The 20,393-nt window shown below is 33.2% G+C and overlaps 1 protein-coding gene and 1 long non-coding RNA gene across 14 annotated transcripts; both read right to left on the bottom strand.

Moving 5' to 3' along the window:
- Positions 1-884: 884 nt before the first annotated feature.
- Positions 885-17,045, bottom strand: LOC126928519 (uncharacterized). Its single transcript, XR_007716742.1, has 2 exons — positions 16,859-17,045; positions 885-1,647 (listed from the first exon to the last, which is right to left on the bottom strand). It is a non-coding gene; the product is annotated as an uncharacterized LOC126928519 (long non-coding RNA).
- LOC126928518 (omega-amidase NIT2-like) lies at positions 3,643-9,319 on the bottom strand. 13 transcript variants are annotated; one of them, XR_007716733.1, is made up of 9 exons: positions 8,928-9,314; positions 8,464-8,817; positions 8,281-8,384; positions 7,908-8,166; positions 6,915-7,637; positions 6,681-6,827; positions 5,920-6,109; positions 5,309-5,477; positions 3,643-5,029 (listed from the first exon to the last, which is right to left on the bottom strand). XR_007716733.1 is itself a non-coding variant. In XM_050744186.1 (4 exons), the coding sequence occupies exons 2-4, from the start codon at positions 5,394-5,396 to the stop codon at positions 4,553-4,555; spliced, it is 414 nt and encodes a 137-aa protein (XP_050600143.1). In that variant the 5' UTR covers positions 5,397-5,477; positions 5,920-6,232; the 3' UTR covers positions 3,643-4,552. The 13 variants fall into 13 exon arrangements, 3 of the variants coding, with proteins under 3 accessions (XP_050600143.1, XP_050600145.1, XP_050600144.1); XR_007716735.1 differs by having other exon boundaries at positions 6,254-7,637; positions 8,928-9,319; XR_007716734.1 differs by having other exon boundaries at positions 6,330-7,637; positions 8,928-9,319.
- Positions 17,046-20,393: the final 3,348 nt, after the last annotated feature.

The raw sequence follows: 20,393 nt of genomic DNA, 5'->3' as shown, positions 1-20,393 counted from the left end.
TGGTAATTGTAATATTTTAATTTTTTTTATTCTATATTTTGAAATACTTTGAAATTACTTACTTGCGAATTACTTTGAAAAGTAATTCGCAACGTAATATAAAATAATACTACTGATTTGTGTCTCTTTCAGAATTTTTTCTTAATCTCTTGTTTTTTTCCAGTGCAATCCCTTTTATCGGAAGTTACTTGATTGCTTTATTTCCTATTAGGTGGTGACCTGCTGCTTTCTTGGGGTTTAGGCGACTGATTGCTTCTATGATCTCTGCACAAGTGAAGGGTTCAATAGGAGGGGACATTTATGTTACTATCACGGGGGAATGATCAGAGGAGAGATCAGCCGAGGAATCCAGCTATGAATCTATTGCCCAGGGTGTCCAGGAAGTTGTCAAAGTTGTTAATTGTTATCTGTGTTAGCGTAGTGAATAAACACATTGATGTTCGGTGTTTCAATTATCAGAATTATAATCGATGTTAAATGTATAGAGTGTGAAAAAATTATTTGTTATAGCTGTGGAAGATGGAGATCTGTTAGAGAAAATGGATCATGCAATTGATCTTGAGTATAATTTTCAGACAAAATTTTTTATTGCATCATAAAGTACTCATCACGAGAAACGAAAGTTTCAGAAAACCCATTTTTTTTTTCTTTTTTTTTTTTTTGGTTCTATGTATCCAAGGTCGAGAATAAACTATGTGCACGTTTCTTGTATTCGTTTCTTGTATTTTTATGAGGAATTCAGTCTTTTTACGCCACAAGAGTCTCAACGTTTTCGTTTTCACGCCTACGTTAAGCTCGTTAAACACGTTCCAACAAGACCATGAATAAGGGTAACAGCTTTAATGTTTTCACATGTGTTAATTTATTATTTTAGACCTTAAATATTTTATTTATAAAATCTTTATTTAAACAAGTTACCATTGTCGCTACAATAAATCAATGAATGAAATCAGTTTAAATTTAAAATATCATTTCATAATTTCTCGTCACTTGTATCTAAAAACAACAAAAAAACGGTGTACCCACATCGTGCGTAGACGGGAAATTAAAACAGTGGAGCTTAATTGAAACACTGATCATATTCCGCGATTGTAAAACAATAATAGAAAATCGTGTTTCTTTCGAAGGGTATGAAATTGTCAGGAGATTATGCCATAAATGAAATTGGAAACTGGCTGGTCAAAGGTATTAAACTCAATTAAACTGAACTGTGTTATATTGTACAAAGGCTAGAGAACTGCTACCAAATATCTGCTAGTTTAAAGGTGTCCCTTATAAATTATAATTATATTTCAAATTCAATCTCCTAATAATAAGTAAATTAATATTTTACCTAAAATCTGTGATATAGATAACAAAAATAAATTCTTTACATTATTCGTTAGTTTGCAATATAATTAGAATATTCTTTATTTTTATTTTCTGGTGTCTTTGTTATTCTTAAAAGATAAACTGCTTATTTACAAATTTAACACTGCATATGCTATTAATAAATCATTTTATATTTAATTTTGCAACCTTCAGTCATTGTTAAAACTTGTTGACAATACTGTCGGTTAATAGAAATTTCTAAAATCCCCTTGTTTCTATTCGATTAAAGGGTATATTGCAGAAACTATGTTAGCTACAGTGTTAGCTACAAATCACCTGTGTCACTCCGTTAAACTTATACACAATAGTATTGTTTCTTGTTTTCATTTAAAATAAAATATGTTATTGTAGGAATGAAGCAGAATGTTCAAATAATTGAAACAACTTTTTGTCCTATAACTAGTGCCTTTCATTTTAAAAATTAAAAAATTTTTAATCAACGATATTTGGAAGTTTCGATCTAAAATGACCAGGAATTGAAACAGAAAATATTTTGATGCCAATAAATACATATTCTTCACACATAAAACAAATATGAAAACAAAAATCGATGTATATGAATGAATTTTGAAATGGGGAGGAATTATATGATTATACCCATTCTCTGTTGCGTTTAATTGTTTCAATTGATGTCTCATGAGAATTTTCATCGAATTTTTTAGAGATCCTGGCTGTAAGGTCTTTTTAAAATTATAAGAACAGATTCAAACTATAACATTTGAAAACTTGTGCTTACAAAACTTACTTGTTTCTCATAATTATTTAAATGAATCTATTCGGCATTTTGAGTGACCGTCCCTTTATGGCTCGGACGGCACCTCTCCTTCCTTTGGGAAATTCCGAATTATCTGTCCTCCCCGAGCTGCAAACCTGATGACTTAGACAGTAGGGAAAAACATCAGGGAAAACCTCTGGCTAGAAAAGTACGATAGACGAACAAAATTTAACGGCTGATGGGGAGTATCAACAACATACAAGGACAATCATCAACAAAGTGTCGTACCGTGCGGGTGAAATACTGGAGTTTCAATAAGATCTTATAACCATCGAGTTCAGAACATCAAACTTTGTTTGCATAAAGCAAGTGTAAACAAAGTGTCAAATTACACTAACACTCGATCTATTAAATCCGTTCCACCTTGAGCGTTAATTCATTCGAGGTTCGTGGTATCGATCGATCGGTCGGACGTGCCCGCTGGCTCTTTAGTTGATGATTTGTAACAGAATCCTTGCATTAACACAGATTCTCAGAACACACAACTTCACCCAGCAGATATCGATTACAGTCAGTTGTCACTAACAATGCTTTTATCAACAATTTCTTTACCTGTTGATCCTCTGGAAGTTTTAACTATATTATATTCTCTAGGAACAGTAAGATTTTAATGATATAACTTTACTAATGAGATCTTAATGTCATAAACGGTATCGAAACTTCTTAATTAATGTCGTTATCGAAGAAGAGACTCGTAATCTTCTCAAACGAAGAGCACTTGATGTTTACAAGTAGAACTCGATATCTTAGTTTCTTAAAATGTGTTTCTGTGTTTACTTTCTAAATGTAAACTTTATTCAAAACGAGCCGTTCATTCGTTACAGGCCGTTAATAAAATTGCACTTTGCACAAAGGAATTGCCGTTAATAATTTAAGATTCTCTGCTCGTCGTACAGGGTATATATCGTAATTATTCACGACGATCGTAACGTTTAAGTCCAATTCGAGCTTAAAATCCCACGTGAGCTATACTACCACAATAGCCTGAATTTCTATTTGTTCGTTTACTGCCTGTTCGTACTCGGAGCATCCGTTGTAAATTACAGCAAAATCTTCTAATGTGTTCCAGAATATGTCTTCATGGAATTTTAATAATTTATTAAATCTATAGATAACAAATGTAAAACTTACTAATTTATAATTAATATAAAATAAGAGAGCACGAAACTTCCTATTTTATGGACATATTAAATATTTGTAAAAAATTCTGTATCATTAGTATCACTTTAATTACTTTAAAGGATATAATCCCATAAAGCCGTGACCCCTGAAAGAATCGATGTTCACGCGTGACAAATTGGCGTCGTATGAAAGTTCCGGTATGAACGTTACTAGAGCTGATACCAGCTAGGGGCACAGGTATATGTTCTGGGTTCATTATATATTTATAAAGGGCTGCCGACTCAACGAGTGGTCCGGGTAAATTTAAATTGTAAATAGACAGAGATTTCAAGTAAAAGCCTGGATAAGAGCGGATATGGTATGAGAGTCTGTGGTGGAAAGAGGAACAGGCTGCTTTTATTTGTAAAGTTTGAATTTCCTCGATATCGAAGGTGTTTAAGCCGCAAGTGTGTTTCATGTTAATCGTTCGTGTTAATTCATTCGAGACCGAGATTTTATTGTAATACGATTCCTGGGTGTCAGTACGATCTGAATGTTTTGTTAGAATGATACTGTGCTTTTCTCTCTCTGGAATATTCTTTTCATATTTTAATTTTAAGTCGATGACAATCTTAAATTTTATGCCTCATGTTTTTAAAATATAAAATTATATACTATGTTATACTATAATATATTATGTACAGTTATATATATTATGCCTACTGATTGATATGAATTTCTTTCGGTCTCGAATGCGTTAAAACGGAGCGCAAAGAAGTCGAAATTACTTATTGTAATTGGTAAAACATCGTGAAAGGCAGACAGATACAAGAAAGAAGTTAAACTATAAATTATATTTGCGACATTGTTATGTTTTTGCTTTCTTTAAGCCTTTCATCAAGACAGCCGATCTATAAATATTAATCGACCAATTTCTCTAAGCTTGTAACTTCAAATTAATGTTTATATATATAAAGAGTTACGTATTAATCTATCTAAATATTTAAAAAGATGTTTAATGTTATAAATGATGGATATTAAAGATGTTCAAAAGAACGTAGTCTTCGCGTGTTCTTTATCATATCCCTGATCAAAGACATTCCAATATTATTACAATATCCAATTACATATTGATACACAAGATATACAGATTATTATTTATAACATTTTGGTTTTCTTAATTGAGTTATTCATTTAGTACAAATGATAAGTAATTAGTAATAAGTCATAAAAAAAAAAAAAAAAAAAAAAAACGGTATTGTAGTAGAAATATTATAAGAAAACATTTTCTGTTTCAGTGTAGAGTTACTCCTTTTTATAGACAGTGTCGTACAAATCCGTACGTCTTTGAGAAAATGTAGGTATCTGAGCCCTTACTTCCTCAACAACTTTCAAATCTGAGAGAAAAGAAAAACATACGAAGTAATAAGTAATGCTTGCTAATAAATTCAACAAATACAGAGGGAGCCGGCAAAATCGATGAACCAACGAGACTAAAAGTTAATTACATCATGGATTTCTCGCTTTTAATGTTAAGCTGGAAATTACCGATATCGGTGACCACCATATTTTCCTGAGTTTCCAAATCATAAAGGATTTTCTCCCAGGGATTTGTCAACTGTGTATGTCCCCATGCGACATAACTTGCTGAAGGAACACGAGCCGGTGATATACAGGCGACGTATAATTGATTGTCATTCGCTCTGGAACGCTGAAGTAATGACCAGTGCAGTGGTCCAGTGGTCATATTGAATGCCGCCGGATATATCAGCATTTGGCAACCTAACACAGAGAAATGGGAAATACGAGACCACTGAATTTTAGTTAACTTTGTAGCTGCACAGTCCATATTCCATAATTTATGAATATGCGAGAACAGTCCTCTTGTCGTGCTTCTAATTCTTTTATTTATTTCATTTTCAGCGAATATACTGGTTTTTTAAATTAAGCTCCTTTTTATACAGAGTTACAGATTATATTGATTATATTTTATATAGAATATATTTAAGAAAGATAGTTACTTTCATGCTAGTTAAGTATTGTTCGATTAAGCTACTGTACCTTTGTTCCGATAAATGCGTGCCATTTCCTCGAATCTGATATCATAGCAAATGCCAATACCTATTTTGCAGCCCTTCACATCAAACATTGTTAGGGAATTACCAGGACTGAGTGAATCACTCTCTCGGAAAGTAATCTTGTTGGGAATGTCGATGTCGAATAGATGTACCTAATAACATAAAAATATAGTTGCTAACTCTATTGCTGTAACTTTTGTAATTTAACATCAATGTTACGAACTTCTAAACTTTAATTGTTTTTTATTTAATAACTGACAGCGTTTTTATCACTTTCTTTTATTAAAAAGTTTTATCATTTAATAATATTTGAGAAGGAATATTTTTTAAGAAAAAATAAGTTTTTTCCTATGTGAAAAATTTATATTACAAAACAAATATATTGTACAAAAATTTATATATTATATTACGACAAAAATGTATGTTTCTCGTATCAAAACGTATTTTATAAACCTATAACATATTTTTTAAATTATAGAATTGGTTATAGTACACGTATGTACATATGCATATTCCTAAATTATTCCTAGATAGAGTCACTTTCTCCACCCCAATATTTTCAATTTCAAAGCCACATGGAGGTATATTATTTACCTTCCGGTGTTTTGCTATCAAAGTTCCATCGGGACCCCAAATAGTACAGGTATTGTACAATTTATCGCCCTCTATTTCAGGTATCGTACCACCAACTACATAAATGCTGTTTTCCTTAGCTGCCTTCGATAAAGCAACGCTCGTTTCACCGTTTCATCAGGAATACTCTCGGCGTATTTTGGAAACTATTCTGCATTGCAATATTTCAATTAATGAAAAATAACTGTCCTTTGTTCCAACCATAAATTAGGTTGAAATGTTTGTCAATTTTTTATTTTTTAAATTATTAAAATAACTAAATTTTATATTTAGATTTACTTAAATATATAATTACTTAGATAATAGTACATATAATAAATTGTTTCTACAGGTTCAAGATGAAAAATGAATATTTAGAAATGTTTAATTACAATCATGCTATTTGGGTCAGTACCAGTGACTTGTTACTTAACGACTTTGCTAGTACTTTTTGAAACATAAAGTTAGATTTTAACTAACTTTAATTTTTAACTATTATAGGTGGAATTATAAATACAAAATAATTGATAATACTAGTTTATAAGTATCTAATTATTAGTATCTTAAAAAATATATTTATACAAAAATCACGATAATCATAAAAATGGGGAAATTCTATATTCTCGAGTCAATTCACAATCTTTATGGAAGTATGAACGTTAAGGTAATTTGTCTACTTTTACTTTTTTCTATATAGTTGTTATACATATAATAAATTATTAGAAAAAGAAACAAATTATTACGTATTCCATATGGTGAATTAAAGCATTCAGGAAGAGCGATAATATCAGCATTATGCTCTTTCGCGCTTGAAATGTAGGAAACTGCCCGCTCTACATTTTTGCTTTTTACTTCATTTACTTGAAGTTGTACCAACGCCAAGCGAAATGCTAAAATGTTGGAAAAGTTAAATACACTCGGTTATATATTTCCCATACTTTTTATTTATAAATACTTTATACATAGTGAATACTTACTCGACATCGTTCGCACTACTTGTTTAACGATGTTCGTAAGTATCATAATGTTCTTTGAGGTTATGTATGGTATTACTCGATATCAACATTACGTAAGCAATACGCGGGGATTTTTAATAATTATTGATAAAGTTTAGGACATTAACTTTGATGTAATTGTAAACATTATTACATATTATAATTAAATGTAATTTTCAGTTAAGGGTAAGAAAAGAAATATACTTTTGTAAAAATACACTTTATTATAAAATCTGTATAAATAAAATTGTACAATTTATCTTGAAAGTAAAATGACCGAATACGTTCCTGGAAAATATTACTGCCTACTAAATGATCGAGATCTTGATCTTTCTCGTCGTCTCGTTTTTTACTTGATCTTTCAGACGAGCAATCGTACTTCTTACGTTTCTTTGACTTCTTCAATCTTTTTAATTTATAAGAATCATTACTATTAGAGTTACTTCTTTCTCTCCGTCTCTTCTTTTCAGAATCACTATCGCTGTCATCATTAGATTCGGAGCGCCTTTTTCGTCTTTCTGATTTTTTATCCCCCACTTTATCATACTTGTTCTTATTGTGCATCGTACTTCCGATTTTCTTTCTTTTATTACTACTTTTGTTCTTCACCGTCTTCGGGGTCAGGGGACATTGATCTTTTTCTATCCATCTTTTGCTTGAGTCCCTTGGATTCCTTGTCCTTATATTCCTCATACTTTTTTGTATCTGAAATTAACCCCATAAAATACTGAAATCTAAAACCTCTACATTTATCATATTTTATATAAAGATAGAAGGGACCTTTAAAAAATTGCATGCAACAACACACTTACAGATACTCTTGAATTAGTTTTTCTACATGTCCGATTATGTCTTTATATGTATATGTCAATTCAAATTTATTTTCTTAAATGTCCCTTAATGAAAAACTAACACTTCATATTAACTTTGAACTTTTGAGTTCTTAGAATATTCTGATTTAGTCACTGGCTGTACCATAAATTCATTTACAGATATTATATTTCCACCAAGAGCTAGTTTTATTATGAGCCTTCCTGCATCATCATCGAATCCTTCTATTTGACCATAATTATTACTTTGTTCTCCAGCTATAATTTTCACAAATGTTCCTTTCTCGATTTTAACTTCTTCCTCTTCTTTTTTGAAATCTGTATTTTTCTTCTGCAATGCTACTTTGTCTGCTCCAAGACCCATACCTTTTGGTCGTAATTCTGGTATGACAGCTGCTACTAATCTGTAATAGTTAGAATAAACGATTGTGAAATAAAAAATGATGTTCTCTGTTTACTTTCCAATAAGTGATGTATTAAATACATATAATTAATTTAATCCAGAGTAAAATTCATACTTTTCATTTCAACCAATTCCCTTTCCTGGTTGCCATCCCATTCCCCTTAACATTGCTACACCAAAAGCATCAATAGGAATTTTTTCATAATCTTCTAACGTAGACTGAAAAATACAAAACGATATTTATAATATGCAAATGTAATACATCTGTGCATTGCACATCAATATGTTGATAACGTACCTGTTCTTTGCCTCTTAATGATTCATCTTCTACTAAAGGTAAAGTTAAATCATTTGTTTTAGTTTCATATTTATTCTTTGACTTAAGTTCCCCAATGATTTCTTTAGTCGCTTGCTCTTCTAAAGTAACAACTTTATTTTCACTATCTTCAACTGGCTCTTTCTTTATTGATATTATTGGCGATGTTTTTCCATTAGATAGCTTTGATTTTGCCTCGTTAACACTAGCGTCTCCTACCTTTTCCTTATCTGCCTTCGGAAGGAAAATGTCTGCATCTATTTTATTAAGAATTCTATCATGCCAGGTTTTTGAACCTAGTAATGGAATAATTAGAGGTTCATCTTTTTTTTCTTCCTCATTGAAATAAAAAAATTGTTTTCAAATATATATATTCCGCTATTGGTGATTTTTATAGGTTAGGTTGAGGTTATATGTTTCTTGATTATAAATTTTACTTTTTGAACTCACCCTATTACTTTAATACCTTTCTCATCAAGGCATTCAATGTAATCAACTTTCTTTTTTTCTTGTGGAATAGCATTTTTTAACACAGGTTTCTTAATAGATTTCGCAAAACCGAAGGAAATCTTCTTTCCTTCTTCTGCCATTTATTTGTTATTTTAACACTGACTTATAGATCAATACACATGTATATACTAGACATAAAGATTGATGTCACTTGAATCTATGTACATGAATCTAATATCTTATTATACTTTATTAATCTACTCAAAATTACTTGCACATTACTAAAATTTCATTCCGACAATGTATCAAGCGTCTGAATAAGTGACATTAAAGTAAACATATATCAAAGAGGAAATAAGAAGAACTGACGCCTATGGTTTTCTATGTTACAGAGCTAGTGCTGCATCATACGGCCAAATGCCGAAGGTGGCTTATGCTAGTATATACCTGCCTATACGTTTCAATGAGAAAATCGATATTATGTGTTCATGTGAAAATTCACATTTCCCTAGGAGCTGTATTTTGATAGATTTAAGCTTCTAATGGAGCATTTTAAACGTATAGAGTATACTATGAAGTAGATAGTAGTGCGGATCATTTTATATTCATAGAAAGTTTGAATGTATAGAAATGTACAAAATGCTCATGATATGCAAAAATATGCAAAATATTCAAAGTAAACCAATCATCAAAAAGTTTAGAAGGTGAAACAAATTTCTTTAATAACACCTAGATTAATTTTTATTTGTTAACAATCCCATATATAACCATAGCTTTCGCCCGGCGCATATACGCGCCCATACATGCGTTAATAAGATAAGAGGAAATAAAAGACAGATTATCGATAAAATACACTAACACATATGTAATACGTGGATATATTACCACTCAAATTACACATATTATATATTATAAGGGAATATGTATACCACGTATATATGTAGAACGAACATTTCAAACTTGTTTATAGCCCGTGCGCACACATAAATGCACGCACGCGAACAATTTTTCGAACGATAATTATATTAATAATTTATAACCATTTATATTTTTATATTTTTATATTTTTATATTTTTATATTTTTATATGATAAGCATTTATATTTTTTAAAATATGTTCTTATGGCATACATATTTATTCCACGCTTCATATCTATCCACATCCGTAACTGTAGGTGACATTGTTTTTTAACAATTTTGCTATTATTTCATAATTCTTTAATTCATATTTCAAAGTCGTAACAGATGTTTCTTTTTTTTTTTTTTTTTTTCAAGTTTTTCCCATATTGGACTTATTTCGAGCAGCCATGCTTGCTTACAAAGCAATTTTATATCCACGCAAGAATATTTTTCAGTAGATTTTATTATGTGGTTTACAATATCCATATTCTCTAATAACTGGTTGCTAAGGTATAATTTGAACATACCAAGTCGAGTAACTTCATTTGGTAATGATACGTATATTTTCTTTTCAAGGCATCTGCGTAAAGCTGCATCAATGTCCCTAATAATATATTTACAATAAATATTATTGTTCTGTTATATTAATAATAACAAAGGAATATTCCGCACAACACAATAATTAAGATTAAGATAATGAATAATTATGATATTAAGATATTTTCTACTTAGAAAACATTGAAATAGCGTGATATACATAGCAAGGGCAATTAGTTGCAGCCAAAAGAACTACATTAGAATTTTCGTTAGATACTAATCCATCCAATCTAGAAAGAAGTTCTGATCTGAATCTCTTTGCAGGTTCAGACAATGTACAGTTTACTCCTTTATTTGTGCCTATCCAGTCAATCTCGTCGATAAAAATAATTGTAGGCGAATAATTATAGGCAAGTTCAAATAAAACCTGCTCAGTTTAACAAATGTATTTATTATTTATTAACTTTTTTTTTCTTTTTCTTTTTTTCCCTTTTTCTTTTTCTTTTTTTTGCTTTCTCTTTTTCTTTTTTTTCCCTTTTTCTTTTTCTTTTTTTTTTCCTTTTTCTTTTTCTTTTTTTTTACGTGGGGAAAATTCGCTCGGACACGAAGCCACTTCTTAAGTGGCGTAGTAGTGAACATCCAAATTAACTGTTTTTTTCTTTTTCTTTTTTTTTCCTTTCTCTTTTTCTATTTTTTTCCATTTTCTTTTTCTCTTTTCCCTTTCTCTTTTTCTTTTTCTTTTTTTTTTTTTTACGTGGGGAAAACTCGCTGGGACACGAAGCCACTTCTTAAGTGGCGTGGTAGTGGACATCCAAATTAACAGTTTTTTTTCTTTTTCTTTTTCTTTTTTTCCTTTCTCTTTTTCTTTTTTTTTCTTTTTCTTTTTCTTGTTTTTTTTACGTGCAGGAAATCCGCTCGGACACGAAGCCACTTCATAAGTGGCGTGGTAGTGAACATCCAAATTAACTGGGGCACTAATTAGCTGAAGCTTCTAGTCAAACCTGGTATCAGTCTTTGTACGCAAAGGCATTCATTACAATCGTTTAAAGTTTGAAGAAACACCGTTACAAATTCGTGATATAAGAGTAAGCGATTCAAAACTCGGATTCATTTGTTGGAACGACGCCGTGGGCAAAAGTACATAATGGTAAATTTTCTTCCAAGACCAATTGATAGCGCTGACGTAATTAAAATGTGACGATATTGCCAGCGACGTTTCTCCAAATAGACGACTAACTTATTTACGAATTGCCGACACACAATTGCCGCTGGTAATACGGTTAGTAATCACTTTATTGAATTTTCTCTTGACGTGACATCGTCGAGTTCCTAGAGAGATTCTTCTCCCTTGCAAAACTATGTTTCTGCAACGCATGTATTTGTTGAATTACCGTTCGTGAACAAGTCCTTCTCTTTATTACATGTAATAGATTCTTCTTTTGAAGTTTTAAATTACATTGGTAATTTTCTATAATTTATTACTCGAATATGGTAATTTTTTCTTAAAAAGTTTGCTTTTTCTACAATTATTTTACTACAAAACCCATCAAAAACATGATGTATGTATATATACCCTCAAATATTATCGGTTTATTCTCAAGCTATAGTTCAATTTCGGAAATTGCCAATTAAAATCATAGAAAAAAAAAAAAACACAGAAAGTTCGTTAAAATATGCGATTTTCCAATCAAGATATAGAATTTATTCGAGTAATATAGATTACAGTAGCGATGGTGACGGCAACGATGAATGGACTGATTCTTCGTGCGAAAATAAATTGGAAGCGCAGAACGATGCATTGTTTCAGGGAATATCGATTTTCAAGCATGGTTTTAAAGTACGTGTGCGCGTGACTAGGTTTGTTAATTAATGCCGCTCCCAGGTTTTCAATATATAAATGTGACACCTACATATCTTTAAGCTTAAAACAATTGGACTAACAATTTCATTAAATTTAAATGAATATTTATCTTTTTAAACGCAACAATATTTTTAATGACAACTTCACGTGTAAATCAAGTGCATACATATTCGATCGATCTTGAAATCCTGATTCTCTGCGAAGAGAAAAATCGTTTGAGGTGGCCGTGTTGTGAGTTATACTTGTAGTAGTTAGTAGGCCTGTTCCGCTGTAATTGTCACTGGGGGCTGTAGATGTCGCTGCCGGGGTACTGCTGATTTTTCGGCTTGTCGAGTGCCGCCACACCTTGAATAAAGATTTGATCTACGTTTTATATGCAACGTTTTACATCCACCTCTTTTCAGATACACCTCTCTATTTAAAATCATAGATCGTCACACTCTATAGGTATTTCCTTGAAAAGGTTAAAGTCGTTCTGTATAAAAGCTAATTCAAAGGGGAAGGAAATTCTGCGAAAAATTCTTTCAGATTTCCCTATGTTTGAGCTCGAATCAAAGCAATCCTGTATAATAGGATAGGATGATAGGATGATTCTGTATTATTCCTTGTGTACTTTCTGTTCCTATTATTTACAATAGGATGATTATGCGTTTAACTTCTCATAGAATCTCTCTGATTCCGTATGATATCGTCAGTGTTTTTGAAATATGTTATTGATGTCGTAACGTCAACCGTTTCCAGTGCAAATTCAATTTCGAATCGCAATTTCCATGTTTGCGTGGCAAAAGCGTAAAATCGATAACGCACGCAAACATGTCTTCTTTGCTAATGGCGTACTATAAATATAAATATTTGAATAAATATTGCGAATTTCATATTGCTAAAAGATTTATACTATTTGTTCGTAAATAATCGTCGGATCTATATTTAAGTGGAAACTGCTGCATTAGATCTCTTTTCTTACTTAAAATTATTTGGATTGGTAACTTGGATGTAACATGTAATTTATTCTTCTTTTATAAATAGTGTACAGAAGATACCAATTCAGAGAAATGGAAGGAAAGTCTAAAAGCAAAGAAAATCTACAGGAAGATAAAACGTTCGAGCCTTGCCAGGCTATATATGATGCTAAGTAATTTCATTTTGACAATGGTCCAACATCTTAGATTTAATCAAAGCCGCTGGAATACGCCAAATATTTCATATCTGACTTAAACATGTACTGCGACGAGCGAAAAAAGTAAACACATAAATGTAAAAGACTAATTTTTCAAGTGATCGGTAAAGATTAGGTAACAGTAACTACAAGTTATTATTAACGAAATGTAATAGTTAATTTTCATTAGCATTAATAATGTACAAAACATTTTACAAAAATGGACATCTCAAACCATGTTTACAGTTTTGCACATTAATTATACTCGTCGAATCAAGGTTTCAACATAGGTATTTCGTCCACTAGTACTACTTCACGTTTATTATATCCAATAGAATTAACTACTATTTAGGTAAATTATTTTGTGGAATGGTCAAATAATGCTATTTTCTCATTATACCTTCGACATTCGCTTTCTACATAAAATCAACGGGCTGTGTTTACACTTTTGCTTGTCACGGCGTATCAAGGAAGATTGAAATGTAAAGTAATTCGCACAAAAAAGTAGATATTAGTATTGATGTTATTGTATTCCATATTTGACCTTAAAATATGAATAAAATCAGTCTAAGTATTAATGAAATTTCAAACATTTTTTCTAAAACAACGGAACTTTCCTTTCTAATGAGCACTATATGATGCAATAGAAAAACAATTTGACACTGAAAATTGTGGTCAAGATCAATTTTGCGCTACACTTATTTAACCAATTTTCATCAAATCGAAGGTGTAGAATGGCTTGAAAAAAATACCGCGATAAATACTTTTTTGACACTTTGTACAAAGGTGTATATCAATGTGTATATCGATACACATACTCTGTATGTGCATATCCGTGGTATATATATCCGTTTTTCGAAGCAAAATGTCATCTACCTGTTCAAAAGAGCAAAGCAAAAACACTACATAGAGGGTTTGTTACTGTTAACACTCTCTATTTCCGTGCGTAAAGTATCCAACCAGATATCCAGGAACAGCTTTCAGGGAACGAGATTGAATATTTGATCGAATATATTTAATATGGCAATGTTACGTATAACAATATACGTATGGAATTTTAAAAGTCACGAGGGTTGCAGCGGACTCAATTTTAATGTACATTAAACATTTTGCTCATTGATGACCTTACCTTAATTTTTTTCTCCTTCCTCACTTTCTTCTCCTATGCGAGTGACACAGCAAGATTGATAGTAACAAGCGATTTCATTAAAACACAATCTCCTTTTCCATTTGATAAACACGATACGAGACGAGGGAATGATTTAGGAACACGACTTTCGAGCGGTTTCAACAACTATTAAGTTTCATTTATAGCAACGAACACTGCCAAAGACGTAATCGATAAGATTCGCGTAGGTGCCGTAGATGACGTAGATGAAAAAACGTAGATCAAACGTAAATGACGAAATTATACATTAATTTATTTTAACGCGTTAAAATTACGCTAATGACAGTTGCTCCATTCAATTTGTTCACATATTTGAGCCTTATATGGAACAAAGTGAACGGAGCATCTGCAAGCGTGTTAACTGGACAACGACGAATTTTCACATCTACTCCACGAAGCTTCACATATATCAATGACCACTGCCGTAGTCATGGTCAAACATAGATGTCGAAGTTATGTATTGATTCACTTTAACACGTTCAGATTACGCTAGTGACACTTGCGCAGTACTATTTGTTCATATATTTAAGCCCTATATGCAACAAAGTGAACGTAGCATCAGCAAGCGTGTTAATTGGACAACCACGAATTTTCACATATATTGCACGAAGATTCGTATATAACAATGATCACTGCCATAATCATGGTCAAACGTAGATGACGAGATTATGCATTAATTCACTTTAAAAATTACGCTAGTGACAGTTGCGCTGTTCTATTTGTTCATATATTTAAGCCCTATATGCAACAAAGTGAACGTAGCATCTGCAAGCGTGTTAGTTGGACAACGACGAATTTCGTTTCGCAAACACCGACACGTGATACATTTTGAAGTTACGTGGACGCGAGAGTAATTCGTTCCCTTAAATTGCTCAATTTCCATTTCTTTCGCCATGTATATTCGAGTATTGCATTTGAATTGCAGAGCAGTGGGAAGTAACGGCGCACGTCGTTGATATATCGACAGGAACATGAATTCTTTTTTCATAGGATGAATACTTTTTTCATCGAATTATTAAACCGAATCAAGTTTTCAAATCCAATCATTTAATTTCATCGTTTTACATCGAACGTTTCAATCTTTTTTCTTTTAAATACCTTACCTATATTTCATCTCGTTGAATATTCAATATTTTTAATGCTACTACCACTTATTGGTAATTTCAAATATGTAATTATCGTTCTGAAGTTAGAAATTCGAAATAACATTCGTCAGTATATGATTCTACGTTTTATATAGAGTAATAAAAATGATACAATGAGTTTCGGTAAATAACCAATAAAAATTTTTGTTCCTTTTTCTTTTTCTTTTCTTTTTTTTTTTGGTTTTATGTATCCAAGGTCGAGAATAAACTATGTGCACGTTTCTTGTATTCGTTTCTTGTATTTTTATGAGGAATTCAGTCTTTTTACGCCACAAGAGTCTCAACGTTTTCGTTTTCACGCCTACGTTACGCTCGTTAAACACGTTCCAACAAGACCATGAATAAGGGTAACAGCTTTAATGTTTTCACATGTGTTAATTTATTATTTTAGACCTTAAATATTTTATTTATAAAATCTTTATTTAAACAAGTTACCATTGTCGCTACAATAAATCAATGAATGAAATCAGTTTAAATTTAAAATATCATTTCATAATTTCTCGTCACTTGTATCTAAAAACAACAAAAAAACGGTGTACCCACATCGTGCGTAGACGGGAAATTAAAACAGTGGAGCTTAATTGAAACACTGATCATATTCCGCGATTGTAAAACAATAATAGAAAATCGTGTTTCTTTTGAAGGGTATGAAATTGTCAGGAGATTATGCCATAAATGAAATTGGAAACTGGCTGGTCAAAGGTATTAAACTCAATTAAACTGAACTGTGTTATATTGTACAAAGGCTAGAGAACTGCTACCAAATATCTGCTAGTTTAAAGGTGTCCCTTATAAATTATAATTATATTTCAAATTCAATCTCCTAGTAATAAGTAAATTAATATTTTACCTAAAATCTGTGATATAGATAACAAAAATAAATTCTTTACATTATTCGTTAGTTTACAATATAATTAGAATATTATCTTTATTTTCTGGTGTCTTTGTTATCCTTAAAAGATAAACTGCTTATTTACAAATTTAACACTGCATATGCTATTAATAAATCATTTTATATTTAATTTTGCAACCTTCAGTCATTGTTAAAACTTGTTGACAATACTGTCGGTTAATAGAAATTTCTAAAATCCCCTTGTTTCTACTCGATTAAAGGGTATATTGCAGAAACTATGTTAGCTACAGTGTTAATTACAAATCACCTGTGTCACTCCATTAAACTTATACACAATAGTATTGATTCTTGTTTTAATTTAAAATAAAATATGTTATTGTAGGAATGAAGCAGAATGTTCAAATAATTGAAACAACTTTTTGTCCTATAATTAGTGCCTTTCATTTTAAAAATTAAAAAATTTTTAATCAACGATATTTGGAAGTTTCGATCTAAAATGATCAGGAATTGAAACAGAAATACTTTTATGCCAATAAATACGTATTCTTCACATATAAAACAAATATGAAAACAAAAATCGATGTATATGAATGAATTTTGAAATGGGGAGGAATTATATGATTATACCCATTCTCTGTTGCGTTTAATTGCTTCAATTGATGTTTCATGAGAATTTTCATCGAATTTTTTAGAGATTTTTTTTTTATTAGAATATTTACAATCAGTTCTCGTTGAGAATTTTCAGTAATTAATTTAATTTGGCGTGATACAATGACATGGACCATAATAGTTTTATATTGTTGGTTCTAGTAGAAACTAAGGATTTAAACTAGAGGGTATTTTCTTTTTAGTCTGCGGATCTGGTCCGTCGTGTCCAGTAGTTGGGTGACTAGTGGGTTGTGGTGGTTGTTGACTCTTGTGTTATATCTGCTTCTGGACTTGTGTATTTCATCTTTGACTGTAGGTATCTTGAGGTCACGGTGGATTGTTTCGTTGGTAACATACCAGGGTGCATTTGATAGGGATCTTAGCGTTTTCGATTGGAAGCGTTGGAGTATTTCAATGTTGGAGTTACTTGCTGTTCCCCATAGTTGGATTCCGTAGGTCCAGACAGGTTTTATTACGGCCTTGTAGAGGGTTATTTTGTTCTGTATGTTTAGTTTGGAGCGTCGGCCCGTGAGCCAATAGAATTTTCTTAGTTTTTCCTTTAGTTGCTTTGTTTTTTCCGAGATATGTTTTTTCCAAGTTAGCCTCCTGTCCAGGGTCATGCCCAGGTATCTTACGGAGTCCTTGCTTGGGATTATTGTGTTGTTAATGGTGACCTGGCGGCAGGTTTGTTTTCGGAGCGTGAAGGTTACATGAGAGGATTTTTTTTCGTTTATTTTGAAACCCCATTTTTGGAACCACTTTTCCATGGTGTCGATACTTCGCTGGAGAGTGGATGAGGCAATTGCCGGGTCTGCGTGGGTAGCTAATGGTGCTGTGTCGTCGGCAAATGTTGCTATTGTTACGTCGTTTGATATAGGTAAGTCGGCAGTGTAGATGGAGAACAGTAGGGGTCCGAGGACACTACCTTGGGGTATGCCGGATTCTATTGGGAATGTTGCGGAAGTGGCGCCTAGACATTTAACTATGAATTGTCTGTTGGTTAGGTAGGATTTTAAGATGGAGTAGTATGGATGGGGTAGGATCTTTTTGAGCTTGTAGAGTAGCCCTTGATGCCATACTTTGTCGAATGCCTGTTGGATGTCTAGGAATACCGCTGAGCAGTATTTTTTCTTTTCAAGGATTTGGCTGATCATGTGGGTTATGCGCTGGATTTGCTCTACTGTTGAGTGTTGTTTTCGGAAGCCGAATTGGTGATCTGGGAGTGTTTTCAATTCTTCTAGGAGTGGAAGGAGACGATTCGTGAGCATCCTCTGGAATAATTTAGACAGGGTAGGTAAAAGACTGATTGGGCGATAGGAGCTGGTTTCATATATTGGTTTACCGGGTTTAGGGATGAGGGTGATCAGTGAGATTTTCCACGCCTGAGGAAAGTGTTGAAGGCGGAGGATAGCGTTAAAGATTGATGCGATGAGTGCAATCCCTTTTATGGGAAGTTCCTTGATTGCTTTATTGCCTATTAGGTCGTAACCTGCTGCTTTCTTGGGGTTTAGGCGACTGATTGCTTGTATGATCTCTGAAGAAGTGAAGGGTTCAATAGGAGGGGACATTTGGAAGGGAGTGTGCAGATATTCGGTAACGTCCGCTGCAGCTATGGAGGAATGGGGTTGGAATACTTCAGTCAAGTGTTTGGCAAATAGGTTGGCTTTTTCTATAGGGCTACGCGCCCATCCACCCTGCGGACGGCGGATTGGAGGTATTATTTGTGGGAGGCGCGTGAGTTTCCTGGAGGCTTTCCATAGTGAGTAGTTGGAGTCGGCTGTGGGGGACAAGCTGACGAGATATTTGTGAAAACGGTCATTATTGTAGTTTTTTATAGTTTTGGATAGTTTTCTAGTTGCGTTGTTTAGTTTGCGTTTGTCCTCCGGTGTTCTATGGGTCTGCCATATGCTTCTTAGTCTACGTTTTTCTGCTATTTTTTTTAATATGTACTGGGGGTATTCGTGGTTGCTGATGGGCGTTTTTGCCGGTGTGGAGAAGCGGATAGCGTTTGTTATGCTCGTGTTTAGGTATTCCGTGGCTGCTTCGATGTCTTCATTGGTTTTTAGTGAAGTTGAGGCTGAAGTTGTGTGTGTAAAGACTTCTCTAAAGAGCTGCCAGTTGGTGTGTTGGTTATGTATGGAGCCATTACGTGTATTCTCGATGATAGTTGAACTGACTGTTACTATCACGGGGGAATGATCAGAGGAGAGATCAACCGAGGAATTGATTTGGACGTGTCTTGACGAGATATTTTTAGTTATGAGGAAATCAAGGAGATCGGGTATTTTGTTTGTGTCGGTGGGCCAGTTTGTGGGTTCGTATGTGGTAAGGTAGTTGAGCTTGTTGGTTATTATGCTGTTGAGGAGGTTTTTGCCTCTTACTGTAACCAGTCTGCTGCCCCATTGGGTGTGTTTGGCGTTGTAGTCTCCTCCAGCTATGAATCTATTGCCCAGGGTGTCCAGGATGTCGTCAAAGTCTTCTTTGGCGATGGAGTGTCTGGGAGGGCAGTATACTGCTGAAGTGGTGATTGTACCATGACAGTCTTCAAGACCATGCTTGGAGGTAGTCTTTCTGGAATGGTGGAAGTTCGTAGTGCTTAATGTTTGATTTGATTATGATTCCGGTGCCGCCGTGGGCCTTTCCGCTAGTGTGTTGGGTATGGTAGAACTTGTATCCGTTTATGTTCAGGTAGTTTTTGTCGGTGAAGTGGGTTTCAGATATGAGCATTATGTCGATTTGCTGGTGTTTTAGGAAGAGTTCTAGTTCAAGTTTGCGTTGCGCTAGACCGTTGGCATTCCACAGAGCTATGCGTCTTGGTTTTATTTTGCGTCGGGGCGTATTAATTTATCCATAATGAGTGTTAGTAGCGATAGCAAATTGTTTATTTGCTCTGATTGTTTCTCTATTAGCTTTTCAAGCCTAGAGACGTTGTCTGTATCAGGTGAGTTGGGGGCACTATTTTGAGGAGGATCCCTATGGCTATTTGGTATATTTTGAGTGCCTTGTACCGCTTGGGCATAGGAGGTTGAGGGAGTGGTGAATTTGGTAGGGCTGGGTGTTTGATTGGTTGGGGGGATTGGGGTAAAGATGAATTTCGGTGCGCTGGGTGTTTGGTAGGTTACCTCTTTTGTTCTAAGTTTGGGGTACTTGTTTGAGTACAGTGTTTTGTAGGCTGAGCAGCCTTTGTAGTTGGC

This window comes from Bombus affinis, unplaced genomic scaffold, assembly GCF_024516045.1.
Source record: "Bombus affinis isolate iyBomAffi1 unplaced genomic scaffold, iyBomAffi1.2 ctg00001036.1, whole genome shotgun sequence".
NCBI lineage: Eukaryota > Metazoa > Arthropoda > Insecta > Hymenoptera > Apidae > Bombus > Bombus affinis.
The sequence above is the reverse complement of the archived record's forward strand: the minus strand, read 5'-3'. Positions and strand labels throughout refer to the sequence as shown.

Excerpts from the sequence above, each read along its gene's own strand:
- LOC126928518 (XM_050744186.1), bottom strand. The coding sequence starts at position 5,396 with ATGTTTGATGTGAAGGGCTGCAAAATAGGTATTGGCATTTGCTATGAT. Across the intron at positions 5,030-5,308 it reads ACGCATTTATCGGAACAAAG|GTTGCCAAATGCTGATATAT; the intron begins GTACAGTAGCTT and ends TCTCTGTGTTAG. Across the intron at positions 4,645-4,795 it reads TATGGTGGTCACCGATATCG|ATTTGAAAGTTGTTGAGGAA; the intron begins GTAATTTCCAGC and ends CTTTTCTCTCAG.